Source organism: Mchenga conophoros, linkage group LG23 (assembly GCF_057382185.1).
Source record: "Mchenga conophoros isolate Kocher_MC1m ecotype Shallow Benthic linkage group LG23, M_conophoros_male_GT1.1, whole genome shotgun sequence".
Taxonomy (NCBI): domain Eukaryota; kingdom Metazoa; phylum Chordata; class Actinopteri; order Cichliformes; family Cichlidae; genus Mchenga; species Mchenga conophoros.
The window spans coordinates 9,167,556-9,191,407 of record NC_140547.1 but is presented as its reverse complement, the minus strand read 5'-3'; the positions used below and the strand labels follow the sequence as shown (position 1 = coordinate 9,191,407).

Sequence of the window (23,852 nt, the reverse complement as noted above, 5' to 3'; positions counted from 1 at the left end):
AAAGGATTTGGGGAATATTTGCCTTATTTTTCCTGTTACAGCTCATTTTAAAACATGACCAAAGTTTAAAATTTTTTTAGTTTGCATAAGCGCAAATAATCTGTAAAACCTAAAAGCTCTGGCTATAGACAGTTTTTTCTATCCTTGGCTCTGCGTGATGTCAAGAGATGGATGTAGCTGGGGATGCCTTAAACTTGCATTCTTTCTGATAGACAGCAGGAGGCGACTCTTCTGGCTGCCAAACAACTTCAGCTGCATTAAGTCTATAGAAAAATGGTCCTAGTCTCCCTTGGTCTGTGACCTTTATAAACACTTTCTTGATAAGCTTACAGGCTCAGTTAATATTGTAAATTTTGATGTTCATTAGAGTCAGAAATCAGGATCATTCAGTGTATGCTCATTGAATGAGAATACTGAGACCTCAATGAACTTGAGGGCTACACCAATGGCGAGTCTATAATAGATAAGGATTGTTGACTTAAAGCTTATAACTTATGTGGGATTTTTCCTCTCTCTGCAACAAAGGAAGCAGGTTAGCCAGGCACCAGTGTGTTAAATGATACAAAACAGACAATGTGGAATGACAGTAATGAAGAGCTACTCAAGGAAGGATACATTATCCACCGTCGTGTCAACCCTTGAAGCAACAAAGACAAGGAGTCATCTACCACATTTCAGACAACTAAAACCCAGACAGAAATGGCTGGGATGACACTAGATCCAGTTTAGTCCAACTTTGTTCTGAATTCTCATAATCTAATTCAAAATTGACAGCAGCCTGTGACTGAGAGTAAAAAGTTGACATTTTTGAGCAAACCAATATGTCTGTGTGGTTCTGGATTATAACCAGGCAGAGAAAAGGGAAAACAACTCATCTGTGTGACTGCAGTGTCTGCTGGGGATTTGCTTGGCTGCTCACCTCACTACTTTCTTTTAAGTCACTCGCCGTATTAATAAAAAAATGGTTCACAATGGACTTTGCAGCCATATGCACTACATCTGCAGATTGCACAATACAAATCCCCTTCAGTATAGGAAAATCACTTGGGCATTTCTCAAGTGCCGTTAAATTAAACACACACAGGAAAGGGCTTGATGTAACACATGACATCATTAAAGTAATGACTATGGTTTTTGTGATGGAGGATATTAAAGCTGTCAGAGGCAGTGTAAGTGAGCATTTTGTGCATGAGTGTAACTATAGTGAACAGAGGCCAGCAAACAACGGGGGGATAGGTTTCCCACAGGGTGGCCTGACTCCATCCAGACATTTCCACGCAGCAACATGTGTCAAGCGAAATGAAAAAACAGAACTGCAATTAAAGCATTTATGATATTAGTGGTCTTAAGGGGTTTTTTTTTTGCCTTCGGTAGTTTTACTTTGCAAGGGTCTCTCCTTAAATTTAAATCACAGGCCATGTACACAATAGACAAATGGAAATGGAAATTTGTTCAGACACACAGTTCTGTCAAATCACAGAGCAAGGCAGGACTCATCAGCTCCTCTGAGGGTTGACAGAGCATAAACTGGGAAGCCAAGATCATCCCCAACAAGCACAACAATAAAAACCCTTATTAATCAACCTTAATGATCTACCATTATGCATAATTACTAAGTAAACTCATTTAGAGACAGACGGTAATGTTTATTTAATCTCCTCGCTATTTCTGTGGAATGCGCTGAGCATCATGATAGGCCTAAACAGAAAGGGGATGGGGGGGGGGAGACTTTGCTGAGTCCCATGCAGCAGTGCAGCACACACAGAACAAACTGAGCTACCAGCAGGCTGATTTGGAGGGGAAGAAGGGTGTGTTAAAGAAAGCTGAGTGAAGGTAGAAATTTCTTGGCAGAGTGCAGAATTGCCACCCATTTCCTCTTAACACAATACTATTACAAAACACAAATATTCAGAACATGCATATAAAATAGCTGAGAATGAATGGGCTTCACGAGCAACGCCTCACCTCTTCATTCAACCCCCCTCCGCCCAAGGGCGCCAAGCCAAGAGGCTGATTAAACAACCCACCATCACCATCAAACAGCCTGTCACCAACTCTCTGAACAATGATAGCATGTGAGAAAGCAATTAGACAGATTTCAGTGAAGACAATTGAGGCCAGATGATGGCTTGAATAGCGCCGGGTGCTTTCTGTGCTAACTTAGCTCCATACAGAAGAAGAGAGCATTCCATATGACAGGCCAAACCAGAGGCTGTTGCCCTGGCCTCGATAATGCGTGCTGAGGGCCACACTCTCCTCGTTTGACCCTGTTGTTATTTGCCTCTGTTGATGGAAAATTTTATGAAGCAAAGCTCAGTTTCACCACAAACCCAGACAGATGAAGGCCAGAACACAGAGGGAAGAGAAAAAGAGAGAGAGGGGGGGTTCAATCACTAAGATGACCTTGGCAAAGATGAAGGAATGGCCAGCATGCAAAATGCACACAAATCATTAATCCATCGATATAGGGTATAAGGCATGGGCAGACTACTTCCTGACTACTTTTTCTATTCCTTCAAACTCTCAGTGTTAAGTTTCAAGCCTATAGACCACAAAATTCAGCCAAAGTTCAACTGGACAAGAGCAGCGGCATCTGGGCTGTCTTTATCCTTAATTACAAACTACAATAGAGGTCAACTGAAACTACCCACACTATAGCAAGCAGTGCTGATTTTATTATCCTCGACAGACAAATCTCTCAGTTTATGCAAACACTACATAGAAAGCATATTGAGTTTCCTTTCTTCACGGATGCCGACTGAAACCAGCAATCAATCCAGCTTTAAAGCTCCCAGCCAAAAGGCCAAAAGCACAACCTCCATAAATCAAGAACATTTCCACCACAGTACTCCTTAATACTTTAAATTATAAGATTCTCACATAACGCATCATTTAGCCACACCTCCAGGTAGCAGTTTGTACTTCCGGCAGTTTATTTTACCTAATGAATGAAATATTCAACCAACTTGATTTCTGGACCTTTCAAAAGTTTTGACATCTTTCATTGATGATTAAAAAAAGTGAATAGTTATGTGTCAGTTAGAATAATTATTTTAGCTGCTCCCTTATTACATTATAAAGACTTTTCGAGAACAATTAAATGAAAACGAAAATTACTTAATTCTGATTGTGTAGGGTTAGCGTTGGAGTTAAGCTCATCACAAATGACGGCTTAGAATTGAGAGGGTTAAAGCCTGACTCACAGCTATAATTGTTCAGAAATTTCCATCATACTAACAAGATTGTATTCATCTTAAAATTTATTTAATGCAATGGTAGATCTTACCAGTCTTATTGCTAGTTTTCCCACCACTTTGTTGCAGGGTGAAACACTAACAATTACATTGACATCAAATGTCATTGTCTACAGAGAATAAATCCTATCAATTTTATTTAACCTCTGATTTGTCCTCTTGCATCAGCTGTAAGTTGACAGCTTTGGTTTTTAGGTTTTTGGTTTTCACAGCTACTATTTGATGGATTAATTCTTGATGCATGCTCAATCATCCAGGTAAGTAAATCCCAAAAGGTTGATTCTGTTCATCTGGACGTAGCGTTTTCAGTGGGAGAAACATTTCGTCACTCATCCAAGTGACTGACGAAACGTTTCTCTCACTGAAAATGCTACGTCCAGATGAACAGACTCAACCTTTTGGGATGGATGGATGATATTTTTTCCCCAACAAAAAAACGTTTTCTTTTTTTAATATTCTAAATTAGGATCTACAGAGCAACAAAAATTGGACTGTTGATGTGTAAAGTAATTGTGATGACATTAGAATCCGTAAACTGAGATTTGTTGATTCTGGAAGCTCAAATTGGTGAAACTCTTGCCATCTTTACCAAAGTCTGTGTCACACCCATTCGACGGGTTACACGTATCACTCAATTCTCTTTTATTTATTTATGTCTTCAAGTCTATCTGTATTGTATTTTGGCAGTAAGGGCAGCTTGAGAGGTGAAGCAACAGCTAAAACCGCAATCAGCTAACTGATCTGCTTCCACACACCTTGAATCTGGTTATTTGCTGCCCGACAGGTGTGTTGAAATTGCATGTAGACTGTGTTTCATAGACAATCTGGCAACTTGAGTAACACTAGACAAATATAAAACATGTGGATATGCATGCGCATGTATTCCAGTTATTCATTATAAAGTTTGAGGTTTGTGCAAATTACAGGACTTTCCCAGGAAAACAGCAAAAAGGGGAGGGTGCCAGGAGACTGTCTTAAAATGTGGGAGAAACCTAGAAAAACTGGGATTGTGGGCAAGCATGAACTTATCATCATAGTATTGTTGCTGTGAGAGTGTTCACATACAGTACTCAAGTTAGCATTTAGCTAGCGAGGTATAACCCAACAGTGCAGCTGGCATAGTTATATACTGTTAATCCTGTTAAATCCAGAATTAAATTCAAAATCCTGCTCCTCACATACAAGGTCTTAAATAATCAGGGCCCATCTTATCTTAATGACCTTGTAGTACCATTTCACCTTATTAGAGCACTGCACGCCTACTTGTTGTTCCTAGAGTATTTAAAAGTAGAATGGGAGAGAGAGCCTTCAGTTTTCAGGCCCCTCTTCTGTGGAACCAGCTTCCAGTTTGGATTCGGGAGACAGACACTATCTCTACTTTCAAGATTAGGCTTAAAACTTTCCTTTTTGCTAAAGCATATAGTTAGGGCTGGACCAGGTGACCCTGAATCCTCCCTTAGTTATGCTGCAATAGGTGTAGGCTGCCGGGGGATTCCCATGATGCATTGAGTTTTTCCTTTCCAGTCACCTTTCTCACTCACAATGTGTTAATAGACCTCTCTGCATTGAATCATATCTGTTATTAACCTCTGTCTCTCTTCCACAGCATGTCTTTATCCTGTCTTCTTTCTCTCACCCCAACCGGTCGCAGCAGGTGGCCCCGCCCCTCCCTGAGCCTGGTTCTGCCGGAGGTTTCTTCCTGTTAAAAGGGAGTTTTTCCTTCCCACTGTCGCCAAAGTGCTTGCTCATAGGGGGTCATATGGTTGTTGGGTTTTTCTCTGTATGTGTTATTGTACAATCTACTGTACAATATAAAGCGCCTTGAGGTGACTGCTGTTGTGATTTGGCGCTATATAAATAAAATTGAATTGAATTGAATTAAAAAATCAAAACCTCAAAGAAATTCTTTATCTTTACTCATCTAAAATAGGATTTAGCATCTTTCAGGTCATTGTGTTGGGCAAGGTTTCAGTTTTAAGCTAAAGTGCTGTTGCCAACTTGGCAGCAGTGGGGAGGAAGAACTCCCTTGAGAGGACTGTTGTTCTGAATTGGTGCTATATAGATAAATATTACTAAACTGAACTAAATTAAATTGACATTAACGGTAACATTCCCCTTATTGCAGTGACAAATGTGTGAGAATGAGGCATGTTGTATAAAGTAAATAAAAGTAAATCAAATGTACTGATCATGTAAATACTTATGTGAGGCCATAACTTGTGAAATATTTATTCGGTTTATTGTTGGAGGGCTATTTTCAAGTAGTCAAAAAAAGTCTTTGTATATAATTGAAGCTGCGAAGGCAATAATTTTAAATGACATTCAGATTTGTTAAAGGATTTCTCAGAAACTCAGTGTTTATGCTTTAGTCAAAGCCAAAGTAAATGATCATCTTCTATCTTGCAGCCTTTTTGTTTGAGTATTGTCATCTGGACTACAAAATAAGCACAACAGCTCAGTTTAAACGTTTTCCTGCGTGACTGAAGAACATGCATGTCTTGGTTAAAGATGATACATGGAGAAACCGAGCTTTACAAAGAAGCAAAAGGCCTCCATTGATGGAGCCTGGTTAATGATGGCACAGCATCAGGGGTCAAAGTTCACCGGAATATTCCAGCTAGAAGACAGCTGCAGTTGACAGTCAAAGCTCTGACCGGATGAAACGAATGATATTTTTCTCCAAGGAATTTTAACCAAGTCCATTAACTGGCATTGTCCACTGCAAGAGAGCAGAACTCAGTTTGGCTGTGCCAAGCAGGCAAATGGTTCAGTCTGAATCATCATTGTGAAATTCATACTGTGGGTAGCAGAAATAATAGATACTGAATGCTAACTGCATTTGTCAGTGCAGTAATTAATTGTTATAGTGACTGACGCGTGTGTCTGTTTGTGCGTGTTTACACATTCAGCTGAAATAGTGACGGACATTTGCAGCAGCTGAGCTACAAATGCACACACCTCAGCACTCAGGGGGATACCCCCCACCCCACCCCACACACACCCACACACATACTAACACATATTCCATCTAATTCTTTAAAGTGAGTAGCATCCCTAGAAAAAAATATGGATTGATATACATATGACACAAACAAAATCCGCAGTTTATCATGTGTTGTTTCAGAAAGCTACATTACTATTTTATTCAGTAAAAAGTTAGAAGTGTTCGTCTAGAAAACCCAAATTCTGATGAGTCTGTTACCCTTATTACAGTGATGTTCAATGAGGCTGAAGATCAAATCAAAGAAATTCATCACACAAGCTTGACTTCCATTTAATTGTAGCGACAGATGGCATCAAGGTTGTTTTTCAGACTTACCTGAACTGCTGTGCTGTTCCCAGTTAGATAAATCAAACTTACACAGATTCCCTTGATCTTGAAGTTTTCACACAGTGCTTCTCCTCCTGACAGCGTGACACACACTGACACTCTCACACCAGGATAGCCACTCTGAGTCACGCAGTCATACAGACACACACACACACACACACACACACACACACACACACACACACACACAACACTCGGGCTGAGCGGAGGGCTGAGAGGGAGGGAGCAGCCCAGGCTGCCAAATTCCACACAAGACAGAAGAGCAGAAAAAATACATTTAAGACTCATTTAAAACACAAAAACTGCTTCACAGTTGGCCACATTGAATTCATTCATATAATTCCAGTGGTTGGTTGAAATGTCTCCATGTTTTTGTGTTCTCTACACCAAGGATAAATCCTACCCAAACCAATCAAACTCTCTGCCACTCTAAATCCTTCAAAGCTGGATGCAGGTAAACTTCCTCTGATGAGAAACATTTTGTGGCCTAAAAGGATTTTAACAAGTAAACCCAGTCTTTTTTTGTTATGTATTTCTGGACTCTGTCACCCAAACAAAGAGCAAAACTTCTGCTCCTATACAGATCCCTGCCACAGTCTGCTGACCATCAAAAACACCACAGAGAGCACTGGGTTTAAGCCAAATGACCCTGCCACCATGGAAACCTCTGGGCCTCTGATCTGTGACTGCAGGAAGAGGGATATCATCAAAATAAAAGATGACAGTGCTGCAATACACAATACAGTGTGCCCCAAAAAGAGAGGACACTAACTATACTGACCATTACTTAATAAATCCCACATGCCAGAACTAAGCAGGCCACTTAAAAAGCCTTGTTAGGCCTGCACAAAAATAACTTGGATAAGTGAGGATCCAAATAGACCACTTTGAGTTGGCATCACCTGGCAAGTACAAGACAGATGGCTGTGGCTACTGCAAGCAGTGTGGGTACGTCATGATTTGTACACACCCATGCCGACACATACACACAATGAGACCATAATAATCTCAAATGCTCCTAGCTTCAAATTCACCTAGTTTGGCAAACATAAATGTGGTACTGGTGGTTTGTTTAGAGTCAGCAGATTTATGTCTGATGCACTATCCACGGCAGAATGAAAGGGTGCGGTGTGCTTCGCTCTCTGCGGGGGCTCCACTCAGGCTTCAAGGCAGGCTGAACTTGTGATATTTTGGTCGCTGCCAGAAAGAGCCTACCAGTAGGACGTGGCAGGTGGGCTTGTTTGTGGTGCTTGTTACGAAGATGGTCTGCTCCTTACATGTTTACATATGAAATTTTACCGGATTACATGCAAATATACAATGAAAAGAACCTTGCCGGGAGACTGCATATATATAAATATATCTTATCAACATTATAGTATCAGTATTTTCATATTGGAAATGTTTTCTTGTGGTTTATAGCGTTAGAAAAGCAAGACAGAGGACTAGAGCCTTTAGCTGTCAGGCTCCTCGGTTTGGGTTTACAACAGTCACCCTCTCTGTACTTAAGGGAACATACTAGCAACCACAGTAAAGATTCACACTTATATAACTGGACAAGAGGGGAAAAAAGCTTTTTAAATTACATTTTGTGACAAAATTGCCTAAGTTTTAAAACTGTTTTTATTAGACTTGAGAGATACTAATCTGAACATTTTATGGCCCAGTAACTACTGCAACTAAAGATATGAATTTCTCACCATTCATTTAGACAGGGGTTCCAAAATAACTGCCCAAACTCAATCCAAAATAGCTGCCAGTTTACAAAAGTTGCTTCTGGAAAGACTGTGCTAATGGCTAGGGCTGGATTTGGTGACTCAAAACCATCTCCTAGTTGGCTGCTATAGACACAGGTAGCTTTATCTAACCCTTAACTTAAAGCAAATGGTGTTTTTCCAAGGTTTTTGGATTAATGTAGAGAATAAACCTTTAAGGGACAAAAAAGGTTATGACGTAGATTTTTTTATAAATTAATATAACTTTCACAAACACATTTAGCTACTTGTTAACAAATGACTTCGCAGGTAATGGCTTCAAAATTCAGAGTGGGATATCACTGGGTTATAAAGTGTAAAAAAACCTCTAACCAAAAACCCATTAAGAAGAAACGCTGACTGCTTAACTAACGGTTTAACTTTTATCACTTTCAACAGCAAAGATGAGACATTAAGCTTAAAAAAAGTATCTAGCACTCATTCCTGATCTACTCTCGTCTGGTAGAAGACCTCCCATGATGCACTGAGCATCTCCATCCTGCTTTCCTCTCTTTTACTCACCATGGATTTATATGCAGGAATTCCACATCATTAGTTTTTTGTCATTTCTCTCTCCTAGTCTGTCCGACCCTTCGTGCTCCAAGTCGTTTTTTTCCTCGCTCACTGGTATCACTGAGCTTCGCTCTATGACGTTGTAGCATCTGTGATTTGGCATTATATAAGTAAAACTGAAAGAACTGAATGTCCTGTCCCTCTTGCACAACCTGCCATTATGTGGTTTGTGAAGGAACTTGTTCTAATTTGTAGTGATAAAATCTGAAAAGCACTGTTCTTCCCCCTAAGTGACTATACAACCTGGGTTAATGAGAAGACCGGGTTTTACAGTCTCTGGATGTTCCCATTAATTACTAGGTATCTGACAATAGCCCTCGCAGACCCACTGCTATTGTCTTACTGTAAAGATGGCAAGAAATTTGCAAAATTAAGTCAACAACATAGCAGGCTGTATTCATAAACATCATATTATAAATCTCACATTATAAACATACAAACACAGGTTAACAAAGACACAAGGAAAAGCTTCCACACAAATCAGGAAATGTTAAATAATTTCCCATTCCTACCACAAACAACCAAACATGCGTATGCATTAAATCAGAGACTCACTTACACATTACGTCCTGTTTAAAAAGGTCTTGAAAGGGTCAGCTGACATCACAAAAATGTAGGCCATGCTGCCATGGCAACTCCTGTTTTTGCTCCAAGGAGACCAAATGACACTAACAAAAACAGAGGCTATGTCCTCTCATGATGTCATACTGTGATTGCAATAAATCGTCCAAACTTTCAAATAAATCCAGTATGAAAACCAACAAAAGTTACTTTCACAAGAGCCTAAAAATTAAACATATCAGCCATAAAAAATAAATGAGTACACATAATGTTGCCTGTACTTACAGGAAGTGGATCAGATGTCTAATTGGCCAGTTGTTATTGAGGTTACATATGTTTATGGCTTTTTCACATTTTTTTCTAAAACTAGTTATGGGTTAAAGTTACATTAATTGCAACTGGTGCGGTTCTGGAATTAAGGAAGTTAAGCAAAGTCTTTTCTCATGCGTTGACACCTATGGGAGTGCTTCTGTTAGTGCCTGTGCCATACTAAATTTCATTGATTTACAGAAGTTCTTTCATAACCGCAACTACTTATCTCCAACATCTGAGTAATTTCCGTTGAAGGCAAACCACGTAGTAGCTTGTGTCAGCACTAATTTTGGTATGTAGCACATATTTCTGGGAACAACCATTAGATATAGTTAATACCATATTCAAAGTACACTGAGCAGATGTGTTGTCATAAGTGTGGTTAAACAATGAGTCACCTACTGCAGTAGTTAAATCTTTTTTATCTAATGCCCCCACAGCAGCACTGTGAGATGGGCTGTAGAAAGTATAAGATGGATGTAGCTCCTCAGTCTGAAAAGTGGAGCTAGTGTGGAAGTGCATTAAACCCGCATTGTTTTTAATAGCCAGCGGGAGGCATTTTAAAATTGTATAGAAGCCCTCAGCTCACTTTCTCTATGACCTCAGTAAACACTTTCTGTTTATGAGTTTATGGGCTTAGTTGTTAAAATCAGATCATATTGAATAAAACGTAAAGTTTATTTTGCAAATTATGGCTCTACTTAGTTTCCAGAAAGACAAAAAGGCAATGGTGCTGGTTTCCAAATCAAATCCAACCCTCACTTGTCACTTCTTTTTTAAAACACCAAGGTGGCAATGGACTCTGATAACCAGCGAGTGACATGATTCTGGTTACTGCCAGCTTTTAAATTCAGTCTATAATATGGGCCTAGGAACCCCTTTGGGAACACAACCTTTCAAGTTAAAATATACATGTTTGAATTAATGTTAAGTTAGATTAAGACTGTTGCCATTAATCAGTCAATTATGGTTAGGCCCCAGTCACACAGGGCTAAAGACTGACTAGTAACCCCCTGGCAACCTTCAGTTGCTAGGGGAAAATATATAATTTTTATTGTTATTTCTATGGTTGCTAACAAATTGCCAAAAACCACCAAAAAACTGCCAACTACTCACTAACAGCCCTTTTCCTTGGACTTGGCTTTCAAAGAAGCGCACCCACAGCTGATGGGCCTTTTCTTGACCCAGTCTGCGGCAGCAGATCGTGTGGAGCGGAGAGTGAGGACCCAAAAGCTGACATTTGGGGGCAAAACTGGGTTTTAACAAAAAGCAGGCTGTTTATTAAGGCTGCATGAAAGCAAAGGGAGACTAAGGTAGTGGTAACTAAACTGGGCAAAACTAACACTAAGAACATGGAGGGAGAACTGACAAAGGAAGGAGGAAGACCGGGACGATGTGTACACTGAAGGATGATAAGGGAAGTGGAAACACATGGGAACACAACAAGAATGAATTAGACATAACGAGACGGGTAGCAAAACTGAACACGCTGAACACAGGATGGGAGACTGTCAAAATAAGACAGGAAGTACAAACACTGAGACCACGGCGAAGACCTGTGAACTTGACACAAGGAGGAACAAGGGAACAGGTAAGGGAGATGAAATACAGACAGAGGAAGCGTGAGGGAAAGAGGAACACACACAGAGAGGGAGAGGGAGCAAGAGACAAGATGGGCTGGGGAGACTACGGAGCCCCTAAAGACAGAACACAGAGATAAAGACTAAGACAGATGGGATAAACTTAAGCATGCATAGTTCAAACCTATTTTGTATGGCTATGTATCAAAATGGCTATGCTCATCTTTTATACTTTCTATAACTTTAACCCAGAGTTTGCAAATCTTTTTTGGAATTTTAATTACTTGTTTCAACTTTTTATTCTGACAAAAACATGTATTAGACTTACAAGTATCTAACAGTTTCAAACATTTTAATATAGCTTTTTAAGCTCCTTAAACATACTTGTTTCAAGTAATTTCAAGATTTTTTTCTTTATTTTTAATTATTGTCTTCTTACATATTTATTTATTTTGGGTGTCTGTTTTTTTCCTCTAACTATTAATTTTATTTATTTTTTTACTTGTTTATGTCAACTGAATTGATTTTTTTTTTTTTAATTAATTGATGGAATTTGTCCACGTACCCCACTGGCTTTTTTGAAAATATGCCCTACGATACTGGTTGGGGGTCACTGACTGACTGTACAGTTTCATCTTTCACAAGAGTAACTCATAAAGTAAACCTCTGACCATCTGTAGACCAACTCAAGTAAATATACAAGAAATAATAAACAAATGATTCCTTTTTTACCACTCAGCCATGACCATGCAACAAAATTACAAACATACAAAAACATCTGCTTCCGTGACAAATCACCTTAGTATCACCATGAATATTTACAGCTCGAAAGCAAATTCTTAGCCACCCTGAGACACTCTGTGAGGGTGGGAGTATGAGGAAAGCTGATAAGATATTTCACAAACTGGATGCACATGAGTCAGAAGTGAAACACCCTGCAATTCTGCTGTGTTGAAAACTGAAAAAGAGTAGAAGACATTTGCCGGCGGAGCCAGTGGCTGAAGTTTTTGTCGACATGGTCTGAATGAACTCTGTAACCTTCTCTCCTCCCGACAAATTTATAGACTTAAATTTGAGCTCACATCAGTTGCACCGAGAGCCCGACATTAAACATCTTCCTCTTTTCCACCTCCCCTTTCCCTTGATATGAAACCAAATCCTGCAGACCCCCCGCTACAAGTGTCGCCCCCTATGATATCAATCTCAGGCTTAAACTGAAAAGGGTGGAGAGGCAGGGATATTTTATTCAAGTCACAGGAAAAAAACAAACACGGAGAGACGAAGGAACGAAGATGCATATCTTGAGTTTCTGTGTAAGACAGTTTAACCTTCGCACAGCTGTTATCCTGTCACATGTACATGGGAAGGAAGACTTGAGCTTGTTTTTATGAGTCCCATTTGACCTCGTCTGCTCGTAAAACAGCCATCCCTGTGCAGACTGTTTTTCGCACAATACACTGCCAAGTGGACAGTACATGTACGCAAATTTTACAGTTTAAAGTACCGGCAGAGTCTGCTGCTATATCTGTACACATAATAACACTTTAGATGCACAAACTCTTATAAAAGCACGCACTAAATTCCACCACTTCAATATTGTCGGCGATCCATAATTGAATCGGGCTCAACTTCAAACGCAGCTCTTTGGCAGCCACACAGGAATCCAACATCCAGGAAAAATAACAGCCTAAAATATCTCATCAAAAGGCAGATTACTATAAGCTGAATCTAATGGCCATGCCTTATCAAGCATGATGAATAGTTGCGAGTCATTTAACAGGTGAACAGAGGAATGCAACCCGCTGCTTACTGTTCCACAGTCCAGCTGTGGAACAGACCCCGAGGCCCGGATGACTCAGAACTACAAATCTTACCTGAGAGCATAGACGCAGACAGCACCTAAGTGTCTAAGCAGAAAATGAAGTCCTTGTTACCGTCAGCAGACCTTTAGACCTGTCCCAAACGTGTGCTGTCAGTTTTGTTATATTATAGTGCAGAAGGAATTTTAAAGAATCAGAGGCTTAGTCTGAGTCTTCGTGTGTCACTGTCTATCGTAGACTTGATGGACTTGGTTAACGCTCATGGTAAGTGGATGCATGTTTAAAATGAGGTCAAGAGGCCTGCTAACATTAAAGGAGGAATAGAAGCTTCGGTACAGAGTTTAGATTTATGGAGTGTCCTCTGCCCATCCTCCTGCTGAACTTGTCTTGGATTACCATCCTCCTGCCGTGCATGACTGCTGCCTTTGTCCACAACAGACATGCTTCATATTAAATCTGGTATTCCACTTCTTCAACTGTCACTGATCCACTTATATAACTCCCTACAAATCTCACTCCACTCTCTTCGCATGTCTTATTTAACCCTTTCTGCAGTCATAGTTATTTTGGTGGTGATTTATTGACACTATTTAGGTTGCCCACATAATTGAAGCAGAATAAAAATATTCCTTCGTTATTTTTTACAGTAAATCATTCTATCAAATGATTTTTCATGGTATTTACCGGTAAAGATTCACCTACAAAGCATAAAATGTGATTTCAACATGATACTGAAAGTGAGCCCAGAATCCTCCTAGCCTTGTTTATGCTTTATGCACCAAACTAAGATTATTAGATGTTTAACTTTTTGGGTTAAAAGTTAGATGTTTACCACCCCTATTCCACTGACTCAGGTTCAGATTTGTGGTCAGTCTAGAACCGGTTGAACATGGCTGTGTTCTCTAAATGGACAGAACTTAACTAACCCAACCACCAGCAGAAAGCTGAAGTGAATGTATGCATAATGTTACCATTGATAAAACCAAGAGATAATTGCCTCTATAAGTATTTGGACCACTGCGCTAATGTACTCAGTGCAATACTTTTGTGAATTAAAGCTGAAACTCTGCACTTCAGTCACATTCTGATTCAGTCACTAATTCTAAAATCCACTGTGATGGAGTACAGATGCTTAAAAACAACTGCTTAGATGCTGAGAAACTTAAAAACAACTACCATTGTGCAAATTCTTATGGAATTAACTGTGTATTAAAAACACATGTTACAAGCAAGACAGACCTGGTATGTGTCCATGACTCAAGCAAGCATCTATAACTGGATTAAAAAGATATCTGTGAATTTCACGACTATTTGTCACAAGCAGTGACAGTGACTCAGAAAAAGTCTCACCTTGTTGTGTGAAATCTCACACTCTGTCTCTAAGCCAGTTGAGGGCCAGAGGTACCGTCTAAGCGTGAATACTGCTGACGTCCATCAGAATTGTTTTACTTCTGTTATTTCAACAAGTTCATGTACATAATCTGTATTAGCCCAGATTTGAAAATGGAAGAATTAGTGGAAAAAGGTGTGTATATAGTCTTCTATGTCTGTGATATAGATTACACGAAAGCTGCTTTGTCTATTTATGGTTGCAACACAAAACTCTCTGGCAGTCTGCACTGGAAAAACTCAAATGTTCTTGGGTCTTGAATACATCTTTGCACACATATAACGCATAGTCATGAACACAGTTCAGTTGTCAGTATGGTGAGAACAGAATAATACGTCAAACTGACGATCTCACATCAACTTGCAAGATCTCCATTCAGAAAAGGTAAAGTCCCACCTTCCTAAATGTTTTCATGTTCCAGGAATGTTGCCGTAAAATAGTTCCCGTATCGTATTAAGTTAGAGCCTTACACCCACTCCAGGTTCTCTCATTATTTGGAGTTTAAATATGAATGACATCATGCTCTCCAAATGTTTTCTTAAAAAAGCGCAGGTATAAAAATACCAGTGCTTTTCCCTTTCCACTCCTCCTGCAGAGATCAATTGAGTCCATGAGGGAGAATTTAAAGTTATGGCTTTCCAGAAACAGGCCAAACAGTCAGCATTACAGTGGGACTACGTCATGAGTCAGCAGTGGGTCACCTGCTATGACCTCATTGCCAAGTCTGTTCCACAAAACATGGGAGGAAGGGCTACTGTTGCTGTTTGCTGGTATGATAACTACTTCTACAACAAGTAGCTGGTATCCCAGCTTGAATCTTTCATGTATGTCTGCCAGAAAGTGTAAGAAATTCAGTGTCAAATGGAAAAAACAACAGCCAAATCCAGAAGTTTAGCTAAAAACAAACCAGACTCACTTTAATAATGACAAATGATGATGACCACCTTTTTCTTAACATGTAATAGTGCAGTCATTGTCCCGTTTTGTCACAAATGCTAAATTTAAATACCTGGGGGTGAGGGGGACAAAAGACAAACTGTGGAAGAGAGATTAATAATGCCAGAGTTAAATAATAAAGTAACTTTTTGTACTTCTACTTCTACGGTTACAGAGTTTGCAAATTTAAGTAACCAAAATATATTGAGGATATATTTTAACACAGCTCACATATAACCTGACAGTGCAAACAAACCACCATTAATAAAAAGAAAAATAACTACAATGAAAAATACTTTGCAGAATATTTTTTAATGTGAAAAGGTAACAGGAAGTAGAAAGCAGGCAACACCTTGTGTTTGTCAATTTTGGCTGTGGGAGAATATACATTATTTTTTATCAAGCGGTTTGGTTCCTGAACTTCACTGAAACATGACTATTTAAAAAGCGACTATCACAAAGATTGACTGAATCACAATTATATATGACTGAAAATAAAGCGACACATAGTAGGTCAACTTTCATAGATGCTTTTGTGAGTATTTGGCCTTTTATGCCTTGACAACAAATTCCACCATCATTCAATAAAGTTTTGCCTCTTCTTGACGTTGGAGTGTCTTCTTGATGCTGCCTAGTGTAGATGTCTTAGCCAAATTCTTCCACAGCCTCTCAGCTTCCAAAAGTTTCCCCTGCGGTTTTGTGTATTTGGCTGAAACCAAGACGCCAAGGCTGGTCTCTACCCTCACATCTCTCCTCATTCAGCTCCAAGTGAAGTTTTGAAGTGCCTTGTTTGCACAGCATGCAGTTAGAGTAATGACATGAAAGAACAACAATGCACGACACAATGGGAGATGGATTTTCTCTGTCACTTTTATAGTACACTGAAATAGCGAGACATCAGTTAGCAGCCACCTGCGGCGTGTTGGATGTTTCACACAATGAGACCTCACACTATCAATTTAGTGTTGAAATGCTCTCTTTAATAACACACAGGGGGCTTGGACAGACTGACTACATTGCCTAATTCTTCATGCCAAGAGCCAATCTAAACCCCCCCAAAACAGAGACTTGAAGAAGCCAAAATGACCTCACACTGAAAAAATGTGCAGGTTCGCATGGATGTAACTAACATGCACACAAATACTAGAAATGCATCATTAAAAGCTGGGCATTACATAAAACACTGTGAGTGAGGAGACTGAGGGCATGCTGAAGAATACCAGGCACTCAGCACCGTAAGATTCTCTGACCGAGACGAATTGTGGTTGACCACAAAAGACCGCGCCCAGAAACCAGGAATGCCTTCCAAAATGCTGGCATCAGCACATCCAGCACCAACTCATTAGCCTGAGAGAACGCGGAGGTGAAGAGGTGCATCACCTGCTCGAATTGGCAATTGCATCAAAGGCGCTGCCTGTGGGAAATGAACACTAAGTAGAAACGAGGCATTTGAATTCAACCTTTCAGGAATCTTTTTTTTTAAACCTGTGCAACTATGCAACAGTAACCAAACATCAAAGAAATGCCTTGCAATACATTAAAAAAAAATCATAGGTTTCATGAAAAAACTTTTCCTTTTTACTCTTTAACTCAGACGAGCAACAGTCTTTAGAGGCCATATAGTTCCATATGTTCATCACATATAACTAGACTTGCAGCACAAAAATCTTTGTCTTTGCAGTTTCACCTTTTAAGCAGCTGCTTAAATATCTTTCACACTTACAGATGAAGATGCATGTCTGTTTTGAATGGTAAACAACTTGCTGCCATCTAGTGTTCACATTCAGTATCCAACACAGGAAGTGATAGCCCTTGTGCATCGATTATACTGACTGCTTCTCACTTCAAGAGCAAAAAATCAGTAAGAAAACCTGCTGCTAGGATCTGCACTCACCTGCAGAATTTTCCAACTTATTACGTCACAACAACAACTCAGTTTGTTTTCTATGGCACAAATATCATAATCTTTCTGTAATGTTACAGTGGAAAGGTAAGAGTGAAATAAGTCTGTTGTTTTCCACTCTTCTCTGTTTGTAGTATTTGTTATATAATGGAGCTACCGCCGGTGTGTCTGGACTCTCCTGTTTCCCTACACACTACCTTCATATTTCCCAAAAAGGTGTTAGGAGATGTAGAGTCTGGTGACTGAAAATGCCTAGTCATTGCATTGCCTGCATTCCAGTGCCTGGCTCATGACTATTTATACAGCCGCAGAGGAGGCCCCCCATATCCTACTGGGGAGATTCATATCTTGAGCATGGGGCTTTATAGCTTCTTGTTACACAAACACCTCAAATGAAATTCCATACTCAAAAATCCCTTTAAGTTGACCTGTTATGTGTTCACTTATTTGGTATAATAAATATGCTGTTATAATACAGGATGCTCATATCAAACATGGAAAAGAGTTTGAAATAATAAGGTCAGTGTATATTTATTACAGTTTTTTTCTACTCTCTGATTTGTATGATGTCAGAGGGGATATCCATAATTTGGTCAGCTCAGGCACATATTCAACCATCTGTTTATGAGATGCAGTCAATTAGAAGAAAGATGACTTAAAGGACGACAGGATAAAACAGCTTGTTTCAAACTGTTAATAAATTTTTTAAGATACAGATAAGGAAAGATAAGGCTGGAAATAACTTAAGCGGAACCACAATTGGCTCTTTAGGATCAGGGATGTCAAGCGTGTAGCCCAGGGGCCACAACTGGCCTACTGGATGGCTTTACAAAAAAACTAAAGCCATCATATTTACAAAATATGATTGGCGAATGACTCATGCTGTATCAAATATGATGGTATTCCTGTTGCAGACGGATGGTATTTCTAGACGCCAAGTTGTTTGGATAATAAAGAAGTAGAATATTATTGATATTTCATTCCACTTTAGATCATAACACCTTTTCATCCTTTTGTAGATCCAGTCTGATCCATACATTTTAATGCTACATATAATGAGAACATCTGAATGTGGGAAAACAGGCACTGTTGAAATACTTATTTTTCTTAACTATTTGTTTCGTAAATGGATGATTCATTAAATACGGACAATGTTTTTGCCCATTTGACCCAATAATGATCAAATATAAGTCTGACAACCCTGCTTAAATTTTTTGTCATTAAGTGAAGCTGAAGTTGACGTACAGTAATGCACAAGACATCCAGATTTTCAAGCTTCATGTAACCTTTGATAGCTTAATATAAGCAATAGAATGATTAAAAGAAGCACTTTGTGAAGTAAAAAATGTTTCTATCCAGTAGGTTAAAATAATCTTGAAGAAACTGTTCTAAAAATGTAAGTTTATTAGTTCAAATGTGAGAAAAGAAAAAGCTAAAGAATTAGAAGGATGTTGATGTTTCAAACAGACTGAAACTTTAATTACTTCAGGTATGTCTCTGTAGTAAACAGCAAATGTGTGGACTGAGATGTGAGAATGACTTATCCAGAAACAAGAGAGGAGTGTATTTTTAGTTTTCTGATGAACTGGTAACCAGGGGCCAGTGGTGCCGTCTCAAGAGCAATAACAGTTCATCCAGGCGTAAATTAGCAGCGTCTCTGCTTCATCTGGCACAGGTACCAAAGGACAAATGTGCTTACACAGAGTGGAAGTCCCCCCTGCTTGTCAACACATCGGCAACTCGCACCCCTCGCTCACCTTATCAGTAACAGCCAGGCCAGTGAGGCTGGATCCTGACAGTTGGTCTGTTGAGCATCACTGACACTGTGATTTAGACGACAGTTATATAGAGGTCAGTGCATTCTTGAGACATACTGATTTAACATCTTAGGGTCAAACTATCCTTAAAGGGTTATTTTAACCAAATTACAAAGGGCATGTTTGTTATACTTGGTGCTACTGATTCAGTGGTTTGTTTCATTTTGAGTTCTTGTTCTCTGAGATTTCTACATTTAAGATAATGAAATAGAGATAATAGGAATCTGTTTCTTTACACTCTGCAGCAACTGCAGCAGAGTAGCAACACAGCTAAGCTAAAGCGCAGGTTGGGGGAAGGGGGGGGGGATTCGTTTTGAGAATATTAGAAGATATACTGAGATAAGAATTTTTTAATCCCGTTAATTGTTTTGGCATCAGCCCCAAAAATCCAGGATCAGTCAGTTTGCTATATAATTATATAGTACAGCAAATTAAACCAAGAAAACATCATGTTTGTGTAAGTGACCACATAAGTACCAAGGCAGTACACAGACTTCATACAACAGTTTTTACAAGGTAACAACTTGAGGTTATAAAATATCCAGAAAAACAAACCAGCTTTAATTCTGCTGGGTTTTCTACAGCTAAGGACAACTTCTAGTTTCTTTAGTCTCACCAGCCAACTTTAAAGGAATAGACTTAAAATACTGTCAACCGCAAGCAACTAAAAAAGAAGACAGTTCTTTTGAATCCTTGTCCTTATTCAGAAGTGCCTCAGTCCTTATTCAGTTAATGGGTAGTCAATACAACTAAAATCTACTTTTAAAAAGAGAGCTGGCTTAATAAATCTTAGTCTAATAGACACAAGTGGATCTTTTTTTTCATGGCACTAAACTTGAAAATCTATGAATTAAAAATCTCCATAAAATTAGGGAACCAAATACAATAATTATATACAAAATAGCAGGTACCCTTCATATGCAACCTGCACAATAAAATCCGGCTGACATCCAAACCTACCTGACCAATGGCAGGGGATTTCCTCTGACTCTGCACTCCAGACGAATGGGCCTCCCTTCTGCCACCTCCTGACTCTTCAGCTTCTGAAGAAAGCGAGGAGGTGACAGGGGTCCGTATACTGTTGGAGCTTCAGAATTTTGGTACCTTGAAGAAGCTGCCACTCCTGCTGGGACACCAGGCTGAGTGCCCGTGTCTGATTGGCTGTACTGTGCTTCCTCTTGTTGCCCAGGAGATAAAGAAGGACCAGAGGCTGATCCCTGAGGGACCGGCCGCTGGCTTCTTGGAGTCAGATAACCACTATCAGGAGAGGAGGAATCCTCCTCCATCCTTGCCTCTGAATGAGCAGGACCTTTAAAGATTGATGAGAGCTCCTCGATAAATGTGGCAGCTCTGCTGCAGAACTCCGTGGCTGAAGCCACTCGATCATTCAGCTCCAGGCTTTCATGAACCAGCCTGGGTTTATCCTGCTTATATACTGGTTGGATCGGTTTGTGACGTACAGCCTTCTCAACACAGGATGGAGCCTCACTGGACACATGTACAGGCTTACTGAGGGGGGCATTCTGGCTGGAGGAAACATTAACTGCTGCATTATCATTTGAGTTGGGGAATTTGGTCTGATGCTGCAGGTTTGGGCTTGAAGTGAGGTTTTCACTAGTTTGTGAGGGCACAGAAAGGGAGGGGACAGATTGGAGAGCCTGCTCCACTTCTGTTGGATTAGAGGGACCTGGATCTTCAGATTCGCATGTATCATTAAAGGCCTCCCGGGCCAGGTCCAGGCTACGATTAATCTCTTCAGCACTTAAGAAGGCGGTAAGATCCGGAAAGTCTCCATCTCCAGAATCCAGTTCTGTCACTGAGTCCAAGTAGAGTTCCCCATCAGAGGATGCCTCAGAAAATATGCCCCCATCACCCTCCAAAGTCGCGCCTGGTGGCGGGTCCTTTAGCAGCAGTGAGATGGGGAGTGGCTGATTCCAACTCCCGTCCTGCATCCTGAAATACACAGCAAATGTCATAACCAGCCATTTATACATGTTTACACAGCAGACAGTGCAGTTTGTAATCATCTGTAAAAAAAAAAAAAGAAAAAGGAAATGATAAGCTCACAGAAGAGAAGACAGCTTAGAAAATAGACTTTACTATGCTGTATCATTTGCTCACGCAGACATAGCAGGCAGCATGAGTCAAGCTGGTGTTGTTTGGACACAGTTGGTGGGTATTAGCAAAGGCCTTTACTGAAGTCATAGTGAGCATGACTGACATTTTTCACTCACCCCGCTCCTGTCAGGACATTTTATCCTGGGCCCCTGTTCTGTGTTATACTTTCCTCACACATGTTCCTTTGCCCCTCCACAGAGACTGCGATTGTCTTACATCTGTTAGGGCTGAAATACCTTTTATATTTGTTTTAAAACTTGTTCATATAATAGATATAAATACTAATATGAATACTCTTTTTATGAACACCAAGAGCTCATAAACCAGAAAAATGTCTGCCCTTCTAAACGAAAAGGTGAATTTAAAAATAATTTTTGTGGATACACTGATTCTTTCGACATTGATGTAAACATTGTTTGGGAGTTTAAGTAACAGTAGCATCAGTCCAATGATGGTATGCCAAAGAGCGATCAATAACATAAATGCATTTCCTGCTTATCCAAGGGTTGTGGGAATATTGGAGCCTATCCCAGCTGTCATGAGGTGAGAGTTGACAAATTCGTAAAATCGAGAGCTCATTCATATCCACGTCTATGACCAATTTAGAACCACCAATTACCCTCCACCTAAAAAATATGGTGCAGGTATGATATGCAAACTCCACAATGAAAGGTTGCAAAGTTCCATTAAGTTCAAACCATCATCCTTCTTACTGTGAGGTGACATTTCTACACATGCCACTACCATATTGCCATCATATGCTAAAACTATGAATGGATTAATGAAGGTATTGATGTTAAAAATCTAATTTGCTAGAATGTCAGTTAAACAGAATTGTAGAGCATTTTTATCCACTGACCCTCACCCCATCCCATATTATGATGATTTTTGGAATAGAAAAAGAAAAACAAAGGCTATCACATGAGACCATGTGATAGCCTTTGTAACTTTAACTTCCTATTATGCTTGTAAGAAGGTAAAATGCATACAAATTACTGTAAATACAGTCTATTTGTCGCCAGTCTACTCCAACTTCTCCATATTGTGCCAGAATACGTGATTTTTTTCATATGATGCTTCTTTATATGTGAGTTTGCTCTAGTCAAAACTGGAGCTTACTGGCGTCTATTCATGTGACTGGACAATGGATCACTTTCACATGTAGTTTAAAAGAGGAGTGTTGCTTCAGCTCTGATCTCTATGGCGACATCAAACCTAGATGTATGTATGCATATTGTAAAACTGTTGATGTAGTCACATATAAGACGCTGTGTAACACTCAGGGCCTCATGGCGTCCTGAAGACCAGCTGTTGTTATTTTTAATCCCCTGGGCTATGTTTCACAGCAACACTGCAACCCCACACACCCCAAGCACGGGGGAGAGGTTGCTACCTTTAAACACACACAGGTATAGCTGCACTTGCACAAAATACACTTATGGCAAAGGACTAAACCTGGACAGTGTCCCAAAGGCAACAGCAGCAGCAGCGCAGTGATAATTAAATATGAATAAACACTGGGTTTGGCTGACAAATGTTAATAACTGCCATCGCTGCCCAAGTTACTGCTACCTCCTTATCTTTTCTACAGTTCATGTTTTACATTATTTTACAATCTCACAATGGTATAAATAACAGCACAAATTCTTCAGAGTGAGAGGGAATCAAAATGCTCTTAAAAACATGTCAGAGGGGATACTGTATACATGATGCTTGAATCTGACTGAGAGACTATATTTAAAAACAGCTGTACTGTTACTGTCACTGTCAGATTAAATGATTTCAGTCACACACTTGATAAATAATAAAGAAACATAAACATAAAGCACCGAAAACAGAAGAAAGCATACCTTCGGGTGTTCTGTTCGTCCTCTGTTTGCTCTCTCCTGGTTTTGTGGGTCCAGGTTTGTCTTGTTTAAGTAAGAATGAGTCGAAAAAGAAGCTTCTCTTTCCAGAAGAGCAGCCTTATTAGTCAGGCAGGCAGCAGGATCTCTCGGGTTCAGGGTCCAATAGCGTACTGCCTCTGCAGTGGCCTGCTGTCCCATCTGTCCCGGTCCCTAACTGCTCACTGTGTGGGGCTATATTTGGCCCCTGGCTCAGGTTTCACAGCCAGAATACTGGCACGAAGAGATAGTGTTGAGGTAGTCCAGGGGAACAGGAGGCGGCGGTGACATTTTTATACTGAACCAGTATTTGTTAATTAAAAACTGTAAAGCCATGCTGTTATAATACTTCAGATTGCACACCTGCAGTATACTCCTATAAGCCCTTACCAGTAGGTTTACAACACCAACTAATCTGTGTAGTCAAGATAAATAATATGCATCCTGCAGAGTATGTCATTCTCTATCTAGTAGAGCCATCTGACACTAAAGTGACTTGTTAGTGTTGCCTCTATGCCCAACTGAGCTGACCCACTGACCCCAGACCCTCCGCTAGCTGGTTTGCCTAGAGGCATGGCATCCTACAATGGTCCTGGGACCAACACTTGGGTCAAGCTCAG

At 39.9% G+C, this 23,852-nt stretch overlaps 1 protein-coding gene across 4 annotated transcripts in view; it reads right to left on the bottom strand.

Annotated features, from left to right (window-relative positions):
• palld (palladin, cytoskeletal associated protein) overlaps positions 1-23,416 on the bottom strand; it is a 71,343-nt gene extending 47,927 nt beyond the window's left edge. For all 4 annotated transcript variants that reach the window (XM_085266049.1, XM_085266050.1, XM_085266051.1 and 1 more), the window contains exons 1-2: positions 23,200-23,416; positions 20,192-21,184 (exon numbers count right to left, since the gene is read on the bottom strand). In XM_085266049.1, the coding sequence (XP_085122175.1) occupies positions 20,192-21,183 (992 nt within the window). In that variant the 5' untranslated portion in view covers position 21,184; positions 23,200-23,416. The remainder of the gene's footprint in view (positions 1-20,191; positions 21,185-23,199) is intronic.
• Positions 23,417-23,852: the final 436 nt, after the last annotated feature.